This window comes from Centrocercus urophasianus, unplaced genomic scaffold, assembly GCF_019232065.1.
Source record: "Centrocercus urophasianus isolate 14NV4802_14NV808 unplaced genomic scaffold, USGS_Curo_1.0 seq_14, whole genome shotgun sequence".
Taxonomy (NCBI): Eukaryota; Metazoa; Chordata; class Aves; order Galliformes; family Phasianidae; genus Centrocercus; species Centrocercus urophasianus.
The window spans coordinates 31,604,205-31,624,888 of record NW_024884586.1 but is presented as its reverse complement, the minus strand read 5'-3'; the positions used below and the strand labels follow the sequence as shown (position 1 = coordinate 31,624,888).

General features: G+C 41.0%; 1 protein-coding gene across 3 annotated transcripts in view; it reads right to left on the bottom strand.

Moving 5' to 3' along the window:
- TTLL5 (tubulin tyrosine ligase like 5) overlaps positions 1-20,684 on the bottom strand; it is a 126,911-nt gene that overhangs the window by 45,279 nt on the left and 60,948 nt on the right. For all 3 annotated transcript variants that reach the window (XM_042813189.1, XM_042813190.1, XM_042813191.1), the window contains one exon: positions 13,871-14,025. In XM_042813189.1, the coding sequence (XP_042669123.1) occupies positions 13,871-14,025 (155 nt within the window). The remainder of the gene's footprint in view (positions 1-13,870; positions 14,026-20,684) is intronic.

Sequence of the window (20,684 nt, the reverse complement as noted above, 5' to 3'; positions counted from 1 at the left end):
AAGCACATTCCCTTGCCAGAGAAGACTATTCCAGTTTATGACAATTCTGGCCTCGCTGTTGTTCCTGTTTTGTTTTAAGCCGGACAGAATAAAATCCTGACGCCATTCCCAGTGCTGTTCCATAAATTCCCATCTCCTACTGGGATCTACCTACCTCTTCATATGCAGAAAAGAACAGAGCTTAAGTATTGCCCATAGCATCTCCCATAAGCCAGTGTTTCCACAGGAAAATTCACTGAGGAGTTCATGTTATCATAAAGGAGTTCAATATTTAGTGTAAATAAACTGAAATAAAACACCTCCTTTCTAGCAGAGAAGAACTGGGTGAGCAAAGGGGAAGCTCCTAGCTAACTACCTCCAGCAGCTACTGCAGTGAATGGTGCCCACTCCTGCTTTGACAGGAATATTCAGCCCCCCACAATTCTCTGGATCTTAATTTCCTTACTGGAAAGATAATCTGGTCTCATCATTTTGAGAAAGGAATTCTGGGGCGTTATGGACATAAATTGCTGCCTACTTCATGTAGCCATTACAGAACAAAATAGTAAAACTACAACAATTACTTTGGGAGGAATCACTGTCCTGATTTTGGCTGAAACAATTAAAGCAGAATGGCAGTAATTTGATAAGCAAAAAAAAACTAAAGTGAACAAATTTGTTCCTCTAACGGGTCAAAGCAGGTGCAAGGTGTTTCCCTGATATGTGGCATGAAAGCACTCTAACCCAAAGGGTACAATAAAGCAACTCTATTGCTAATATCCACACTCTTGGCTTAATTAATTTTATTCCCCATTTATTTTCTCCATTCTGGCATGTGTAAAGAAGAATGTAATGCATGAAGGCTGGGGGCAGAAGTGCAGCACGGGCTGAGGCAGCATACCTGGCAGCTGCTAAAACAAAACTTCAAAGTCTCAGTTCCCTTTGAAAACCCATCAGGCAAGAACCATTCCTCCCCTTTAGCTTCTTTAGGACCTGGTACACTTAACCACTTCAGCATGTTTGGCAATTCTTTGGCCATTTCCAAAGCAGGTGCTGGAGTGGAAAATTGTGGGAGAGCCCCAAAACATCCAGTTGCCTCCCTCTTTCCTTAGCTGGCAGCAATGCACATGCTTACCAAGCAGGCCAGCAGATGGACCACAGTTATGTACAGTGAACAGGGAATTTGTGATTATACCACTGAAAGTACAAGAAAAAAATCAGGCTTACCTGGGTCAATCCTATCTTTCCCCACGAAGCTACCAAATCTGACAGCAGACAAAATCTGTCATTAAAATAAAGTGAGTAAAAGGATGCTCAGATAGTTAATGTACAGTACAAAGAACTGGTGTGATCTAAAAGGCAGTTCCCAGACTTAGGGTTTGTTGAAAGATCCCTCTCTGTGTCAGACCCAGGCTGCATAAGATGCTCAAGTTGCACAAAAACTTATGTTAGATGACCTAGAGCTTGAGTTCTTACGCATGAAAATTCTGCTTTTTGCATCCAATGGCAGGCTAAGAGGTGGAGGATAAGCTCTTGTTTAATTTGCAGCATCTAGAAGTAGAATGTTTTAAATTCAGTCCCTTTGAACAGGCACACCTATTTGTGATGTGTCCTTCAGTACAACCAGGAAAGTGTACGATACATTTGTGCTCGCTCTGCTGGTCATCCTAACTGAACACTCCGTCCATGTTTTCTCCTCAGGGGTTTGAGAAAGGTAGAATGGGATGGTGCTGCTCTCTTGCAAATCCAACTTTGCTCAGCTTCCTTAATGACTGATTGCTTCTGGACTGTATATGAGCGTTGAATACTTCTAGTGACAGCGGAAACCAAAAGCTAAAAGCAGGTATCTACAGAGAAACGCAATAGCTTTCATTGGAATTTGTGGTTAAAGTTGAAAAAAATTATGCAATCTTATATTCCAGTCCAACCCAATCCCTTCTTCTGGAGCCAAAATGGAATTGTTTCCTACAGTATACAGAGAAAACTTTATAATTAGTCAGAAGCTCCCAGACTTGGGAACACAGATGGGAACCATGGAATCAGTACTTCAGGAATTTCACCAAGTGATTGCATGCAATGCTAAGCACGAACACATCAAAGATGCAGTTGCAGATGCTAAATCCTTATAAGGACAGACTAAAATATCCCAGCCACTCAGTGGAATAATGTCCTTTCAACAGTCCCTTCCTTGCATAGATAAGGCACACCAGGAAGGGGCCATGACAATTGTATCAAATGTCCAAACGAGATCTTTATATGCCTTCTTTATACTACATATACTATACTTTACTATACCATACTATATGCACTATACTATACTTTATATGTCTCTTCTTTATACTTGATGCCTTCTGTGATGTTTCAGCCAATATTCTAAACAGGACAGACTTAGTTCTGAGAAACACCAGTACTGCTACACTACTACAGTCTTGTTCTTTGAAGAGATAAATGTGGCTTTTGGATGCCTTGAGCTGAAAAGAGTAATATCTGCACAAAGGATAATCTTTTGTTGTGCACTGTGCTATTGGTTCTCTAGGGATTAGGCAGAGGTTAAGATAGTAAGCAATCTCTCAATTGCACAAAGGTGAAAAATGGACATCAGACCAAAGTTGGAACTAAATTACAAGAGTAGGTGTTACATGGTTTTGCTCCCTAGAAACATACCACCATTTCAGAGTTCAAACTACTTGTATAGCAGGAATTTACATCATTCCAGAACGAGACCTGCAGATTACAAACAAATGCAGCAGTACAGTTTTCTTTCCTTCCACAGAAATGCTCTTCAATAACACAGGCCTAATGATATTTATAGTCACATGTTCAGGTTCTACAATGCCCTAAGAGATAATAATACACTTATAAGGAATTTATTCTGTTTAGAAAACACCTATAAAGAAAACTGATGCATAACATGAACCATTTTGTCCCACACGACTTGTAACAATGTAGAAATCTGTGCATAACATCAGTTCACTTTCATATTTCATACTTTTGCATTTCATAGAATGGCTTGTGTTGGAAGCGACCTTAAAACAAATAGCTCCAACTCCATAATTAAATGCTTTAAATCACTCAAGTTAGCATAATCAGCAGAAAATTGGAATTTCACATGGAAATGAGATGACTCTGATCTTCGGGGAAAAAAAAATCAGTTATGTAAAACTAAAATCCTGAACAGAATGACAACATATTTTTTAAAAATCTAAAAATTGATTGAATTTAAATTTCTTGAAAATTATCCCAAATTAGTCCAACTACTAAAACTCGGCTTCCAAAATTATTTTGCTAATAAGATATTTTATTTGGTATTTTTAAATGCGGTATATGCATTTATTCAGAGAAAATTAAACAAATTAAAATTAAGAACTGAAATACTTGGGAACATGAAGGAGTAACAAAGCCATCGTTCTTATGGCTGTCTGATTAAATTAATTCCATGTTAAATCAAAGCTCCTCCATGAAGAAATTAAAAATTAAAAAAAAAAAAAAAGATCAGCAGAACACTCAAAACAAAACCCTACAACAGCTGTTCCAAACAATCCTAACAGGCAGCCCACTGCTTCATAGGGAAGAAACTCTACGTTCCTTGATATTTTGATATGAAATTCTGAAAACAGAAGCCTAAGAGTACCACTGTTAGTAGGACAAAAATCTCATCTCTTGGAGAACATTTTGGAGCTACCAAATGCAGTTTTTTTCTAATGAAGAGATGCATTTAGCAATGCACCTATCTTAAGAACAAAGCCTCTGAAGTACCGCCTTTGGGGTTCCTGGAGAGTTTCAAGAGCCTGTGCTTGTATCTTCCATACATTCTATTCTCCCCATTTGATTCTTCCTAATGAGTGAGATGGTGCTCTCTTTGTCATGCTCACTGCTTAAGTTGGACAGCCTTTAAAGTATCAGCCAGCTGAAGGTATTTATGGAAAAACCAAAAACTTAAGCATCATGAGTCCGTTAGAGAATCCTGCATCCAAGTATTTGCTAATAGAGCTGAGATCAGAAATGCATTCAATAAGAACACACTTGCTAGCAAAGAAGTTATTTCAAGCTTTTTGTAACACCACAATTTCAGTTTTCAGTAGACTTGGATCAGTCAGGCTGCCTTGGCCTCTCCCCACCTGGTTTGCTTGTGGACAGTAAGGACAGTAATTGGATGAGAAATGCTAATAAAAGCTCAGTACATTCAACGGGAGAGTTTCTGGAAATTGGTAACTTTAAACATTACCTGGTGGTGGTTTTATTTATTTTTAAGGAGGATATTCATCATCCAACTATTGTTACAGAATGAACATCTAGGAACAGCTGCTAATGATAAAGGACCCTGGATACATTGGCATTTCCACATAATTCTTAATTTATCCTACTGCTGTAGAGCCTACCTTTACCAGTACGCTTAAAAATCTTTGTAATACGCACTGGTTCTGGACAGCCCAATGTCCAGCCTTTCTAAGCTACTGAAATGCATTCTATCTTATTATCAGTCAAGTCCTCTCACCCAGAGCGTTTTGGTCAAACTGCTCCCTGGCTGGCAGTATACAGCATTAGGTAAAGACTAAGAAAACACCACCAGCACTACTCACTCACACTATACATACCCTAAACAAAAACTGGCATTCCCCAGGGGAGTTCTTCAGATCACACAATTTGTATGTATACTTCAGAAACCTATGAGCTAGTAAGGAGGATCTCCAAACAAAGCTGTCACCACATACACATGGAAGTTGAAATACTTTCCGTGTATACTTCCGTGTCCGAAATACTTGCCTTTTTTTTTTTTTCCCCTCCTCCTTTTTCGAAAGAGTTTTTTGGTGGTTTTTTTTTTTTGTTAAATGTTGGAGCCCTGCATAGCTCACAAACGGCTGCTGATTGATACCTGCAGCCCAGAGAAGCCCAGAGAATAACAGGCTGTTATGGAGCCAATAGAATATAGCAACATAGAATTCACCAACTCCTGTGTCAGCTACAAAACCTCCCCAGTCCGAAAGGTAGGGAAAATTAGGTGACAAAATAGGACCTTCATAGGAAAGGCTGATTAACACTTTCAGGGAAAGGAAAGGGGTTTCTCTCTACTCTTGGAAGGTAATTCCTGTTATATCATGGGACAACACATCAAAAAGTATGGTGTTCATCCTGAACAAGCCAAGCCAAAGCATGACTTTGGCTTGGATGGAAAATGTGAACACATACTGGTAGTGGAAACTTCGCTGTACAAGGGAAGGTACCCCCAAAACAAAGCCTAACAGGAAGAAGAAAAAGCCTTTGGCCCCTTTTGCTACCTTCTGCTCTGGCATTCTTTTTTGGTCACTGAAACCCCTGATTTATCTGAGTTTGACTTCAGGCTCTTTGGCTGCTGAACTCAGAGGGTTGTCCAGGGACTGTCCCACAAGAAGACTGCCTTCTGGAAAGGCTTTCCACATGGATCTCAGATCACACACTGCTCCCAGCATCTGAGAGGCTTACTGAGAAAGAAAAATCGAGTTAGGATTATCTTGCTTTCTCAGCTGCAGAGCATGGTACCCCCAACACAGAGACACCTTTGCTCTGAGCAGTAACCAAACTTTCTAGCATTAAGACATCTGTTCCTTCACTCTACACAAATCCACTTCTTTGTCACCAAAAGGTACAGTGCAAACTCAAACCTCCAAAATATTCACCATGAGTTCAGCTTCAGGACAGCCCTGGAGAGCATAAGGCAAATGAAGGAAGGGTTGCTGAACTGTCTTGTCCATTACAAGACTAGCTTAAAAGGGACTATCCATTGTTACAAAGCAGAAGTTTGCTGTGTGTCTACTGGAGTGGATTCAGAACAATGCACTCTGAGGCTTCAAGTGCCTTACGGTGACCCACAGGAACAGCACAGTTCAAAGATGGGCCCATTCAATCCCTGTTTTCTTAGGTCACACGGACCTACCTTAAGATCATGCCAGAAAGAACAGTCTTCTGGGAAGCTTCCCAGTGCCCTTCTCAGTCACACAACTGTGAACTAAATCCAACAGCTGTGGCATGGTAGCATTTCCATCTCACTACCTGCAGAGCCAAGCAATGGACAAAACTTGAGGTCCCTGTGTGGGAAAGAGCCAGGAACGGATAAAAATATTGTTAAAAAATTAGGAAAGGGGAGAAACCAGACATTCGTGGGATTCCCTGACAGCTCCGTGCAGAAGGAAGGGCTGGGCTGGAAAAAACAGGGCCCCAGGTTCCTGCCAAACTGTCTGAGGCCTGTCCTTTCCAAATAGCTCAAGGAAACAGCCAAGGCTCCTTTGTAACCCTTTCAGAACTCTTCTACAGAGAAAGGCTGCTTTAGGCAGAGCAGCTCCTGCAGAGCACTGGGCTGCTGGGGTATCCTCTTTCCTAGAAAGCCCAGAGAGGCAGAGCAGTTGATCTCCCCACCAAAAACTACTGAAGTGAGAGCTGTGGCCACATTAACCCTTTGCTCACCACTCTGCAAAGCAATTTCTAAGTAGTGATTGGGAGATTTAACTAAATAAAAAAAAGAAAAAGGAGATCTGCAGATGACTTTACAATATAAAGCACACAGAAACTTTACAGAATACTTTAAAGTTCTAAGATTAGGGATGGCTTGGGAGAGAGGGTATGAGAAAAGATCCTAAAAGATTTAAATTAGGTCTATACTAAATTAAATGGTTACTACAACCATGAACAGCATGTAGCTTCTGTCACAGCCAACAAAATCTATTAATATGAGCTAAAAGCCAGAAGAGAGTTCATTGGTGAGAATTAAAAAAAAAGAATCACACCAGCCTGAACTGCCTATACCTGTTTCTCAGTGTTACATTAACTGTATAGTCAAAGAAAAACAACCATATATTAATGAAAACTCAATGTTTAGCATGGTCAGAAGCCAGCAAGGTATAAGTATATGCAAGTTATGAGTTAGATAATAAGTTAAAAATGACAACATCACATAAAATCAGTGTTTCACTCCTACTTGACGTACTGCTTTCAAGTCCTGTCATCTGAATAAAGACAGCCAGCAAATTATTTGAGGGCTGGAAGACTTCCACTCAGAACTTGAAAAAGAATGGGTCTGTTTAGTTCAGGAGAGACAAGTAAGGAAAGAGACGATAGAAACATACAGAATAAATAGTGCAGAAAATAAAGAAAGCACTTCTGTCTGCCTTGACATATTAAAGGGGCAGAGACTAACGGCAAATTTGAAAAAAAATTATAAAGGAAGACTTTTGCATAATACAAAATTCACCTGTGGAACTCACTGCTACAGCTCATGAATGAGGTGACAACCTTTCCAGACAGTAAAATGTGATTAATGACAACAACACCCACAGCAAGGCTACCTATGTAGAACAGAAAATATGATGAGAAATATAAGTCAGCCATCAGCAGCTGGAGGGCCAAAGCAAGTTTTTCCCAGAGACAGGAAATTTATTTGCTGCTAGCCAAAAAGTTCTGCACTTTCACTGAAGATATTAGTGCTAGTTACTGCAAAGGACAAAACAGGTGAAGTATAAAGATTAGCAGACTGATCCAGGATGGCAAATCCTATGTTTACATTGGAGAAAGGTCAGTTAGGGGAGGCAGGTGAAAAGAAAGAATCAAGAACTGTGATGCTGTATTATCTTTAGGGAAGGCATAAAAATGCTGTTAACTGCCCTCCACCTACCAACACAGGCTGCGTGGTGGGAATAATGGAAAAGATCTTCGTACCTTCTCTGAAAGGAAGTCATAGTAAGTCAGAGCCAGGTGCTGAAAGAGAAACCTGTCCTCTCACATTACTAGGACTATTTGCAAAAAGCACAGTTGCCCAAGCTCAGCAAACCCTCAGAGGTAGCGCAGATGCTGTGCCCCTTCACTCAGATGGAACCAGCCTAAGGAATGCCCCAGGCTGCAGCTGCAGGCCATGCACCAGTCTGCTCTGCCCCGATGCAAAGACTCAGCTCTCACCTCCAGCTCCCAGACCCAGCACTGGCTCCTGCACTCTTGCTGCACTCAACCCAAACCCCCTTCGCCTCTGGAAAGGGTCCTGCGATTAATCTCACTTATTACCTCGGGAAAGTAACAGCTCAGCGGCTGCCAGCCAAGTCCGACTCAACAGTGTCTGGGGAGCTGAGGCTGCAGGGCCAGGCCTCAAACTGTCTGGGCAAGTCACGAGCTTTCCGCCTTTCCTCTCCCAGAGGCTCCAAGCAGCCAGAGCCAAGGCCTGGCTGTGGGAAGCAGGGATCCTTCGAGGCAGTGCCAGCCTGCGGTGCTCAGGCTCGGGGCAATTTCCAAGCAGGATGAAAGTAATTGAACCTGCCATCACACATTTCTTCAGCGTGACCAAAATATATAAGAAATAATACAAGACAAGCCATGTATTTATGAAGGTGTAGTCAGCCAGTTTGCCTTGAAAGTTAACAAGTGGTCACCAGAGACACTGGCAGATGCTTAAAGGCAAAGATTAGAGATTACCGGGGAGGTGGAAAGCTGCTCCATGCACTACTATGTGGTATATAATAATACCACATAATAATCTAATATGAAAAAAGAACTCGTACAAGCCAGAGACAGGGAGTGCTGCAAGAACGTAAAGCTACTCATGTAGAATTTCTGTTTTTCGCCCTCCCTCCTCAAATTTCCTCTCAATATAGTAATTCTACATCAACCCCCAGACTCAAGGCTCCCAGAACTACTGTTTCTCAAGGGCCATAAGTGAATACGGTTGTGACAGAGCTGCCCAGGAGGACCAGATGGGGTCACAGAAAAAATAAAAAAAATCATTACACCCATTCTCACTTATTCTCCCATGGAAATAGTGAAATTTAATTAATTTAGGCATATAAGATAAGACAGGAAGAAAATCCAGGCAACAGTAATCAGCCTTGTGTATGTTCTAATGCAAATAGCCCCTCTTACTAAAGAGGGACTTTTCTATACAAGCCTTCCTAAACACAACACTCATCCCTGCAAGCAGCGTGATAAAAGGACACTGTGAGCTGGAGGCTCTCACAGTGGTTTAACAACTGAGGGAAATCAGCATTGGAATGATCTGTGTGAGATTTGCCTCATAATGAGGACTCCTACTCCTGATCAAGGATAGCACTCTGCTGTTGTTAGGTATTAGAAGGGCCATCTTTACAGCAGAAGGAAAGAAAAAGACTATATAAGCATGAAGCCTCTAGAAAAGTGGTGTAGTGCAGACAGACAGTTCATAATCAGACATTTCCTCAAAGGGAAAAAGAAAAGGGAGAAACAGTATTAGGAGAAAGGAACAGGGAAGTCAGTGCTGGCACAGAACTGGTATTGGTCATGTTCTGCTGCTGCTGCTTTGGCACTTCTGTGCTGCCTAGTTAGGGAGGTGTTAAGGTCACTGCAGAGTTTCTTGAAACTGAAGGTCTGTTGTGGCCACCAGTGCCTGCTGCCTTCTCTCTTCATTTCCTCCAGAGGCATCAGTGCAGTACAGTCTCTTCACAGTCAGTGTGCACCCAGCTGCTATGCAAACAAACAGGCTCCAGCCACTTGGCAAGTGGAGCACAGGACAGAGGATGGACAGTCTCTACCTGTCCAGAGACAGCAGGGAGCTTGAGACATGCTACTTGGAAGACAGGAAAGTTACCACTAACCCTTGAGATGCAGAACTACAAGGCAGTACACATGCAACAAAAAGAAACAGGTATATTCTTACAAAAATGTAGCATTAACTGCCAAGATTAATACAATTATCACATCTTTCAATCTCAGAGGAAGATGTGATTTTAAGACGTGCTGGATTTACCGTGCCCGTGTTGATTTGCACATGAGCAGTAAAATACATGCAGTGCAGCCCACAAGCAGTTACATGAATGCCTTAACTATACAGTGGATGGGCAGCACATCTGATTCATAGAATCACAGAAGGGCCTGGGTTGAAAAGGACCACAATGATCATCTAGTTTCATTCTATGAAATGATCATTCTAGTTTCCTCTGGACCTCCTCCTAGAGCTCCATGTCCTCCCTGCACAGGGGGCCCCAGGCCTGGACACAGTACTCCAGAGGGGGGTAATTCTTCCAGAATGCCTCAGGTTCACTGCAGATCAGAGCTAGACAGTTAGGGGTTCCTGAAAGCCTAGGATGCCAGATATCGGGGTGGAATCTTCTGCTTTCCCAACCCACTCAAGACTTCCAGGCAAGAAATAAAATAGAACTACAAAAAGGAGAACCTGTTTTGGAACCTGGGCACATGGCAGGTATATGCACACACCCACAATGCCCTAAACTGTTCTTATCACTACAAATGACAGAACAACTTAAACACAGAAACCCCTAGATAAGAAAACTGAAAAACGTTGTTTTCAGCATTTAACTCAGTTCAGGGAGCCTGTCAACAAAACATCATTTCTTGACGAGCCTGAGCACCTTGGCTAAGAAGTGAGCTAAGAAATATTTGCAGCATGTTAAACAACGAGAAGAGCAGAATCCTTTGTTTCTGACTTTAATAGCAGTCAGAATCTAAGCTGTCTGGTGTAAGTTGGAGTGCCATTTTAGCTTCTCACTGATGACAGAGAAGCTCGCTTGCCTGCCTCCCTCAACCAAGTTAGATAAATCTGTCAAAAGATACAAGGAAAAAATATGCAGAGCTAGATTGGTTGTGCCTTTAGTTTTGAGAAAGCCGTCCTGAAAGACCCAGGAGCTAATGAAACAAAGGTTCTAGAAAAATACTGGCCATGTATCACTGCTGAATGCTTGCCAACACACTGCCTGTGTGAGTTCTAAAACATGAACCTGTGCAAGGATGGCAGAATCCAAGCTGTCCATTGACTACACAGAAATCTGTACTAATTAGAAAGATTTCTCTCTCATTAGCTTTGGCCCAGGTCATGGAAATTAAGTGATTTGCAAAGCCCAAATAACTCTCTGAGAACAGTTTCAAAAACAAGTGAGATACCAGTGGAAATTCCAGTGCCAGAAGCTTCTAGGAAAGCCTACCACCACTATTATTGGTGATTATGCAACTATTTGCCAACAGTACTCAGAAATTAGTTTAGGTTCTGAACAATAAATTTTGTTCTCTTAAACAGTATTTTCTACCTTTATTGTGTAACTGAAAATGTCTTCAGGAGCTGACTATTGCCACATTTCTAGTCAGGTCAGTGTCAGGAAATCAGTTCCAGTGGATAGTAAGAAATCACTTTCATTTTTGTTGTTCTTAGGTTACATTATTAATGTTAGGATAAAATCATATGCAGCAATCTTAAACACTTTCCTTATAAAGTGCATAACTAACCTGTTCACATGGCTAAGGCAGAATGTGACTAAGTAACATTTCTTACTGGCAGAGTAAGAAGCTGAGACGGATTGGAATAAGACCTGCAGGACTATGGTTACAGGAGAGAGCAGGTTTGGCAGAACTGCAAAGAGCTATAGAGGGTAATATAGGCCAGGCTACAGCAAACATGGCAAAGGGCCTCTAACAGCCATGTTACAGAAGTCAAAAGTGAATCCCTATGCAACTTGGAACATCACTTCTTGTACCTTCTTCACCTCGGACGTAGTGAAAGCCTAAACCTCAGTCTGACTGGGAACAGAGACAAAGCTTATAGGAAGTAACTAAAAAAAAAAAGTCTTAAAAGGGACTGCGCTATAGATTTGTAATAAAACATTTTAACATATCCAGTGTTGTTCTGTCTCAGTATTACAAACTCAAGATTGCCTTTGTCTTTTGGCAGAGCTGACTATTAATTTGGCAACTCTTCTACAGAGGCTACATTCAACCACAAAAAAAAAATGGAGAACTAACTTCTGCTCAAAGAAATTTAGATAAATCGTACTGGGGGAGCTGAAATTAAGGAGAAAAATTTATTAATAATAGCCTGAATCTCATAGCTCACAAGTATCACAATAAAATTTTCAAGCAAAACTCGTAAGCAGCAGAATGGCTTAGTTTTACCATACAGCTCTGCAAAAACTGTAGTGACTGAGTTTCAGAGGCAGATGTTTGAACTGGAGCCAAATAGAAGCCAGATAAGAGACCCATTGACAAAACATTTCCATCCTTGCTAAATTCTACAACTGCTAGACAAGAACCTCAATGGAAGAAAACAGGAAGCTTTTCTTCACATAGTCATCCAGTACTGAGCACAGGCTGACACTCATTAGATGACCCTCTGTGAACTGCTGAGCTCCAGTGTAACAGACTGAGCAGCAAATTAGTCATTTGAAATACTAGCTATTTCAGCATTTAATGATCTTGATGCTCTTTTTGGAATTCTTTCATTAAAAGAAAGTTCACAGCCCAAGTAATCCAGCATTGTCTCAGGATATTTTTTCTCCATATTCATGAAAAACTTCTAATTACCAGTATTCTGGACATTTTAGGCAAGCAGCCATGAAAATAAAGTAATTCAGCAAAGGGTCTTACGATGTCTTTCTGTCTCTTGGTTTGAAAATAGTAAGGATGACTCAAGTACTGAAAGACCAAATGTTTCATAAAAAGTTTGACAATCTAATACCAGCCATACACTTCTGAAGAACTTTTGGATCCTTGTATAGAAATAGAACAATTTCTACAAGCATTAAGCTACACATAGAATGCTAGATGAGGCACAGTTCAGAGTGCAGCTCTGGACATTAAAGCTAGGTTGTCAGATCGGCAGGTAACAACATATGACAGAAATGGCTTCAGAGAAAGGTGGTAACTACTGTGCCTTCTGTGGAGATTCATAGAAGATTATGACTGTAATTCCCTTCCAACAATGTCTGAATCCATGCAAAGGTGCAAGTAGAATTGAGAAACAGCCTATGACAGCCTGCACTCTGCTGCTCCCTCAAACTGTGTAGGAGAGGAAGGCAGCTTACACCTGTTGGATAGGTTCTTTATTTGGATTAGGTAATAGCTACCCTGGCTGGTCTCCAAGAGCAGAATCACCACCTCTCTTAATAACTGCAAACCCCAGAGGCAAACGTTGTGCTGGAACAGAAACAGGCCAGGAATTCATTTCTCACATTCCTCCTCTTTAGGCAGGACGAAAAGCAGTGACTGACGAAATAAGAAATTTTTTTCTTGAGCTTTCCAAATCCCATTCCAATCCTTCTATTGAAGAACCCATTTGGGAAAAGATGACCATCCAGGTCACATGCTTTCTATACTGTATATCTGCCTTTCTGACCTTCCCCCATTTTCCAGTAATCAATTAGACGAATTAATATTTTCACTTGTACATTGTTTTCTAGGCCTAAATGCATGTTGTGGAAGTCCTGCCTCGTTACTGAATTTAAAAGGACAAAAAAGCACTAGCAAATGCAGAAATCAGATGTCTTAAGCAGTTCTGAGCCTGTGTTCAGTCTAGACTTCTGCAGTAGGCTCACCTGGCACTTAACTTCCAAGATCTAGAATCCTTGGGGTAAACAGCTTTTTTTTTCCTGCAGAATCACAATTCCCTGAGTCCCATGAGTGTATCAGCCACAAATACAAATTCCAATGTCCAAAACTAATAAAGAGCAGAAGGAAGCCATCTGAAAAGGAACCTTAATAAAACACTACAGAGTACTGCTCTATTTTTAAACAATAGAAAATTGATATTCAAAGAAAAAGCATGAAGATGAGTCCTTGGTGGAGATTTCTACAGCATCAGGTAAAAGTTTGCATTCTGCTTATGTCTTGACACCAAAGCACCGAAACTTATAGAGATGAGAAATAATTAGAGAAAAGAAACTGACATTTTCCTTTTCCCTCCCTTTCCATGTGTTCATCTGTTTACTCATTCCACCATGAAACTGCTGGTACTAGGAACACAGGTTAGTTTTCATGAGCCTAATTCCTACTGTAGTCCTGAAAAGAAAAAGTATTTGTCCTTAGGCTAAATCTTCTGAGCAAGAGATCAAAAAAATTACGGATGAGCTTCTGAGTACGATGCACTCTCCTTCAAAAACATGGAGCATCAGTTTTAACTTACCTGACTGCTGAAGAGATGCATCTTCTGTCATCTGTAAGAGTGTCTGACTGAACAGCCCACAATGGCCCTTTTCTGTTGAGCACTGATCGGTAGCCTGGGGGCACAGCTGCATTCCCCTTGCCTACAGCTCCACTTGCTAAGTTCAAGCTTGTTAACTGTGGAGGCAATGACAAAGACATCAGAAACCATTAAAAACCAAGAAACGAACAAAAGATGGCACTAAGCATACCTTAATACATACTCTATCCAGTAAGTAAAAGCACAGAGGAGGAAAAAGACAAGAATCAGGCAAAAATCCTAAAGCAGGAAAACATATCCTGCTATAGAACTGATAACAAGGACACAGTTAAAAAAAATTTCTATATTAAAAAATTAACTCTGCAAAAGACAGGTGCTTATATTGCACTTTCTGAACTCAGTGTCTGTCCAGTCATCACAAGTTGTGTCACTGAATGAGCCATATGCACTCTGTCCTCTCCATACCCTACTCCACAGTAAATGCACAACGCATCAACATATGCACATCTGATTTAAAACTCAGTGTCTAACTCTATCACACACAAATGAACATTTCTACCCACACCACCTTCAAATTGTTCACACAGGTAGCTATATAAAATAGTCAACGATAGCCTAAAATCAGATTTGGTATAAGTTTGTTTTATCAAGTTCTAAAGAAATCATGAATCTGTTCTAAGCATCTAAAACATATTTCATTGTTTCTTTCTTTAAACATTCTTCACATGTCTTCTGAAAGGATCAAACTGTGAGCATACACAGCCTGCTGGTCTGCAGAAGAGAGCCTAAGTTCATACAGTAAAGGCAACTATTGCAGAAGTTTAATAATGCACCTTAAAACATTTTATGAATGTTGAAAACGCTATAAAGGCTGATGGTCTTTAACAATGTGATCACATATTGCTTTTTTAGAAGTACAGAACAACTGTACACTAAGATTAAGGTCATATGGAAAAGGCAACTTGTTTGTATTACCCTGCTCATTTCTGGGGCAGCTGAAAGGTGTGTAACCAATGGCACACAGGACAACTGGAAAGAACTGAAAATCTAGCCCTGCATCTGCTCCAGATCTCAAAGGTAAGTTATCTAATTGTAACTTAACTTCTTATAAATGCGTAAGCATAGCTTGCAAATTCCCAGCTTTGCTACCCTAACAATGCTCTTTTACCAGTATTTGCATGGAATTACTCTAATTAAAACAAGTATATACAAGCTGCGTTGCGTGATGCTGCACTCACACCTACAAGTCTTATGCAGAACTGCACAATCCATTTGCTCTGATTGAACTCTGTAACGTAAACTAACATGGTAATTGGCAACACAAGATGATGTCACCCTTTCAATAATTTAGTACTATGAGGCATTTAGCCACTTCCTGAATTCAGAAAACACTTCAAGTTCTGGACAGAATTAATTTATTGCAATTACACACTGTTCTTCTGCCCAGTTCTCCAAAATGGATCCTCCTTCTGCCATATTCTTTCCCAGTTATATCCTATTGCACTCTTCCTTCAGCCTGTGCATAATTCTTCTCATCCATTAAGTTACAGTTTCCAGGTCTTACAGTAGAACATGCTGGGCAAGCTTAGAAATGAGCAGTGCTACCCACTTCATATGGAAAAGAGCATTAGAAGTCACTTTGGCCCCTCTGCTTCGCCTTTAAATTTAAGCCTTCTGTAGACTTAATTATTTAAAGCCTTTTCATTGCAACAATAGAAAATATCAAATCAGTACTAGGTCTTATAGTGCCAGACACCATACAAATACATAACAATGACAGTTTGTGGCCACCAAGTTTTTATGATCTGAACAAAAAAAAGCAACCACGAATAGTAAATGAGGAAGACAGAGGCCAACATTGTACACGAAACAAATAGTATAGATACAATTCTTAGCTTGTCAGTAACAGCAGTCACAACTTTGCTCGTAAAGACATGTAAAACTACAATGACTTTAACCAGCCTTTTCTTGTCAGCATTCTGATACCAAGACACATCAAATCTGATGAATTATCAGCTCATCCCTGCTCTATTAATGTGATATGCTTTCCTCTCTAATATTATAACCGCTATTTTTTTTGAAAGCTGTCTTTCTAAGCAAAGCAGGTGAGCAAATAGTTTCGTGTAGGTAAAAGGGATGTTTCACACATTCCAGAGAGACAGGTGTTTAAAATACAGCAGGATTAAAGACAGGCAAGGGATTCAGAATGAGGGAGAGAACACCAGCGAGATAGTAAGGTCTGGCTGCTGCCAGCCCACCCAGATGGGTGTTACTTCTTATTACTGTGCCATGTGCTGAGACATTTCAGCTGCTGTAATTAGCTTGCCAGGACGCTGCTTCGGTGGGTTGCTGAGGGAACCCCAACACATCTGTGCACAGCAGTGGTTTCATTCTCCAGTTATTAACCCTCCAGTACACCTGACACAAGAGAATACTTCATACAGAGGCAAATACTTAGCAACAAATAAATTCTTTGGCTTAAAAAAAGATATTGTATGGTACCTGGACAAAAGCAGATACTGAAAGCTCCAAAAAGAATAGCTTACAGCTTCAAAAATAGGAGTAGCAGGAAAAAAAAAAAATCTAATAAAAGGACTAATGTGGTTCAAAAGGAAAAGACGTTAATTTACTTGGATCTACAAGAAGAAAGCATTTTTTGTTTTTAATAACAAGTTTGAAAGTAAGCAATACACTTGCCTTCTTGACAGTAGAGATACATCAGCTTAAAAGAACCAGATGTCCATGGTCTTGCTTAATTCACACAAATATTTTTCTGAATAAATTTAACAAAAGCAAAAGTCTCAACTCTTGCATCCAGTACTTTGGGGTATCATTCTGTAACCTTAATTTAATTCTTGATCTTCTTTATAATTGAAAGGGGAAATTATATAGAAAGTTATAAAGGTTGGAAAAGACCTCTCAGATCATCTAGTCTAACAGTCATCTACCACCTATGTTACCCTCTAAACCGTGTCCCTCAGTATGACATCTAAATATTTCTTGAACACCTCCAGGGACACTGACTCTATCAGCTCCTTGGGCAGCCCATTCGAGCACCTGACCACTCTTTCAGAGAGGAAACTTTTCTTAACATCCAACCAGAACCTCCCCTGGTACAACTTGAGGCCATTCCCTCTTGTCCCATTGCTGTTACCTGGGAGAAAAAGCTGACCTTCAACTCACCACATTCTCCCTTCAGGGAATTATAGAGGACAACCAGGTCTCCCCTGAGCCTCCCCTTCTCGAGACTAAACAATTCCAGTTTCTTCAACCACTCCTTGTAAGACTTGTGCTTCTGTCCTCTCACCAGCTCTGCTGCCCTTCTCTAAACACACTCCAGGGCCTTGATGTTCTTCTTGTAGTAAGGGGCCCCAAAACTGAGCACAGTGCTCAAGCTGTGGCCTCACCAGCACTGAGTGCAGGGGATGATCACCTCCCTGCTCCTGCTGACTGCGCTATTTCTGATACAAGCCATGATGCCACTGGCCTTCTTGGCCACCTGGGCACACTGCTGACTCATGTTCAAGCACTGACCAATCACCAGGTCCTTTTCTTCTGCACAACCTTCCAGCCACTCTGCTCCAAGCCTGTAGCACTGCATGGGGTTGTTGTGACCAAAGTGCAGGACCTGCCACTTAATCTTGTTGAATCTCATCCCATTGGCCTCAGCCCAGTGACCCAGCCTGTCCAGTGTTGTCAGTCCAGTGTTGCGTACGGCAACAGTCCAGACCCCTCTGTAGGACCTTCCTATACTCAGGCAGATTGACACTTCCTCCCAACTTTGTGTCATCTGCAGACTTACTGAGGGTGCACTCAGTGCCCTCATCCAGATCATCAGTAAAGATATTAAGCAGGATGGGTCCCAATATCAACCCCTGAAGTACACCAGCCATGACTGGTCACTAGGTGGATTTAATTCCACTCACCACCAAACTCTTGTCCTGGCTCCCCAGCCAGTTCTTTACCCAGCAAAGAATGTACCTGTCCAGGTCACGGGCTGCCAGCATCCCCAGCAGAATACTGTGGGTGACAGTGTCAAAGGCTTTGCTAAAGTCTAGGTAGAGACAGCTGAGCCAGATCTCCTGGCTGTCCCACATGTGCCATGAAATATATCTCCAAATAAAAAAAAAAAGGAAGAATGAAAACCAGCATTTTGTGGACAGATAACCTTTTAGAAATCACAAGCAAGAGTCTAAAGAGGAACTTTCACATTCTTGATCTACATTACACTATTTTTTCAATAGCTTCTCACTATCACATTAGAGTACTTAATCTTTCCTTAAATGAAATTCACCTTGATCTTGTTTCAAATAGGAGAAGCAGATATTCTACTTTTTCCAAAGTAGCAAATGTTAACAATAGTAATAATAAATGAGCAAACAACTCATTGCTACAGATCAGCCTTCAAGGATTCAGGTAAAGAGTCCCAAAAGATCAGCTGTTTTTCTTATCAGTTTGCAAGACTCAACCAGCAGACACATCACTGCTTGAAGTTGTTGCTATGCCTCTTCTGGCAGTATGGTAAAGTAACTTAAATATTCACTACGAACAGCCTGAACAGCGGATCCTGAGTTTCACTATCACTGTGTTACAGCAGTGAGCAAACAACACAGCACAAAGATGCCTACTTCACTCTCCCCAGTTGACTGCTGTAGTATTTTTCTGCCAGAGGTCAGTCATATCCTGTTGCCTATAAACAATGTGCTGAGGACAAAAGATCTACAGACTATGAGGCCGTTTCTTCTATTTGGAGCCACATTCACATCTTCTCTATTTCACACATCTCAGGCTTCTATTTGGGTCATTCTGACTGGTGAGGAGGAAAAGGAATCCTAGAGGTCAAGACAGTTTGAAGATCAAGACTAAGAGAAAGGCAAAAGGATGCAGTCATCATAGGCTTTATAGTTTCTTCCAGAAAAGCCTTCAATAGGATGAAGAGTTTATAATCTGAAACTGGAAGAAACCTAACACCCCCGCATTTGGAGCAAAATATACACTACCAAAAAGTTTCAAGTTTGATTATTTTAACAGTTCATTGAAAAAAGTCCATTCTTTTAAAGAAAGATGGGACATGGATTGAGGTTAAGACATACGTAAGTTAGAAGAACATTGGAGTTACGAACAGACCAGAATCTTTAAGTTTTGGTGCCTCAGACAGAATAAGACAACACTACATAATAAGCTCAAAGAAGAAAGCATGCCATTAGAAAACTAAAAAATGTGCAAAATGTCTAATAGTTTGTGAGATCTTCTCCTTGGTCTCTTGATCTACCTTACCCTGTATGCTTAGTTTGACTTCAAGACCCACCTTCCACCTGAGTCAATCGCTAATTTCCTATTTTATTACTTATTACTGTTCATCCATCAATGCAATCTTTATACCCAAATAGTTCATAAAACAAATATTTCTTCTTTCACTACCTGGCTTGCCTAGTCACTGCATTCTCACCTGCCAACCATTCCTTAGGCATACATTCCCCCAAAGCTTTTGGGATCAGTGAAATATTCACATCCCAGGAATAGAGGTAGGAGTTAACAACATACCATATTAAAAAACGTAGATCTTTGTTGCACTATTTCAATTTGTTTGTTCAGCTTCAGAGATGGCTGACATACACTATAATAATATAAATATTCTTTATTAATCTGTCCCCTACCCACTTTTCACGTTACATTTTCTTGGCTTCACCACAGAGATCCCATGTACATCTGCGATCTAGCCCAGGCCTGTATGACTTCTAGCACAGCACCCAGGTCTTCCAGTACTACTGGAAATTGTCCATCCGCATTGCAGCCCATCTTCCTTAAGGTACTGAGACGCTGAAATCCAACAGAAAATTTCAATATGGGAAGTTGACTCTTTTCTGAAATGTCAACAGAAACTCCAAACCAATCTCAAACACAGATACTTTCACTGTCTGAGCAGTTGACATAAAATACACCTACTACAAATTCTTTGGAGAAATCACACAGTACTGATGTTTTTGTAGGGCTGCCTTCTTGTGACCCAGGTCAGCTTGCTGACCACACCCCATTCACTAAAATAGCTTCATTTTATACTCAGATTTGAAGTTGTAGGGGCAACCAGTCAGAGGGGAAGAACTGGGGCTAAAAGGCTGCAAAGTGTGAAATCTGTGCGTGTACCAAAGCTGATCTGGCCAAAGGCCTGTGACATTCCTTCTCTGCTTGCTGAGCTTACCAGCTTACAGGATATACATATGCATACAGAGCAGAAGCCTTCCAGTCTCCAGAAAATGTTCCAGACAAAGACCTGCCAGAGACATTCCTGGGAAACCTGACAAACTTGCAAATTCCTTTGTAGAGTCTCCAGCGTATGCATCCATTTAACAATGAAAAAAACTCCTATGTTCATACTGCTGCTGTGGATTGCTGAACTCCCCTCTTCCTCCTCCTGAGAAAGTCAGGCTTTCATTTAGACACTGGCTCCAAACTTCCCAGCAGTAGTGATTTGGATAATGCATATTTGCTCATCAAGGTGTAATCCTTCCCATAACAGAAGCACTAGCTGCTCAGCCTGACCCATTTAGTGACTCTGTAGATCTGCAAACATTGCTGCACTGTAACAAAAGCCTCTGCTCCTATTCTCTTCAGCAACTCAGAGCAGAAGAGTCCAATTCTGGCACTGCAGAAGCCACACTGACATTTTTGCTTCCTACAGCCTCTGCTGATATCATTTGTGTTACTGAATCTACAAGCTAGCAGCATTAGAAGTCATGTCAATTCTTGTGTTAACAGCTTGAGAATGAGAAAAAGATGGGGCCCTGCAGCACTACAA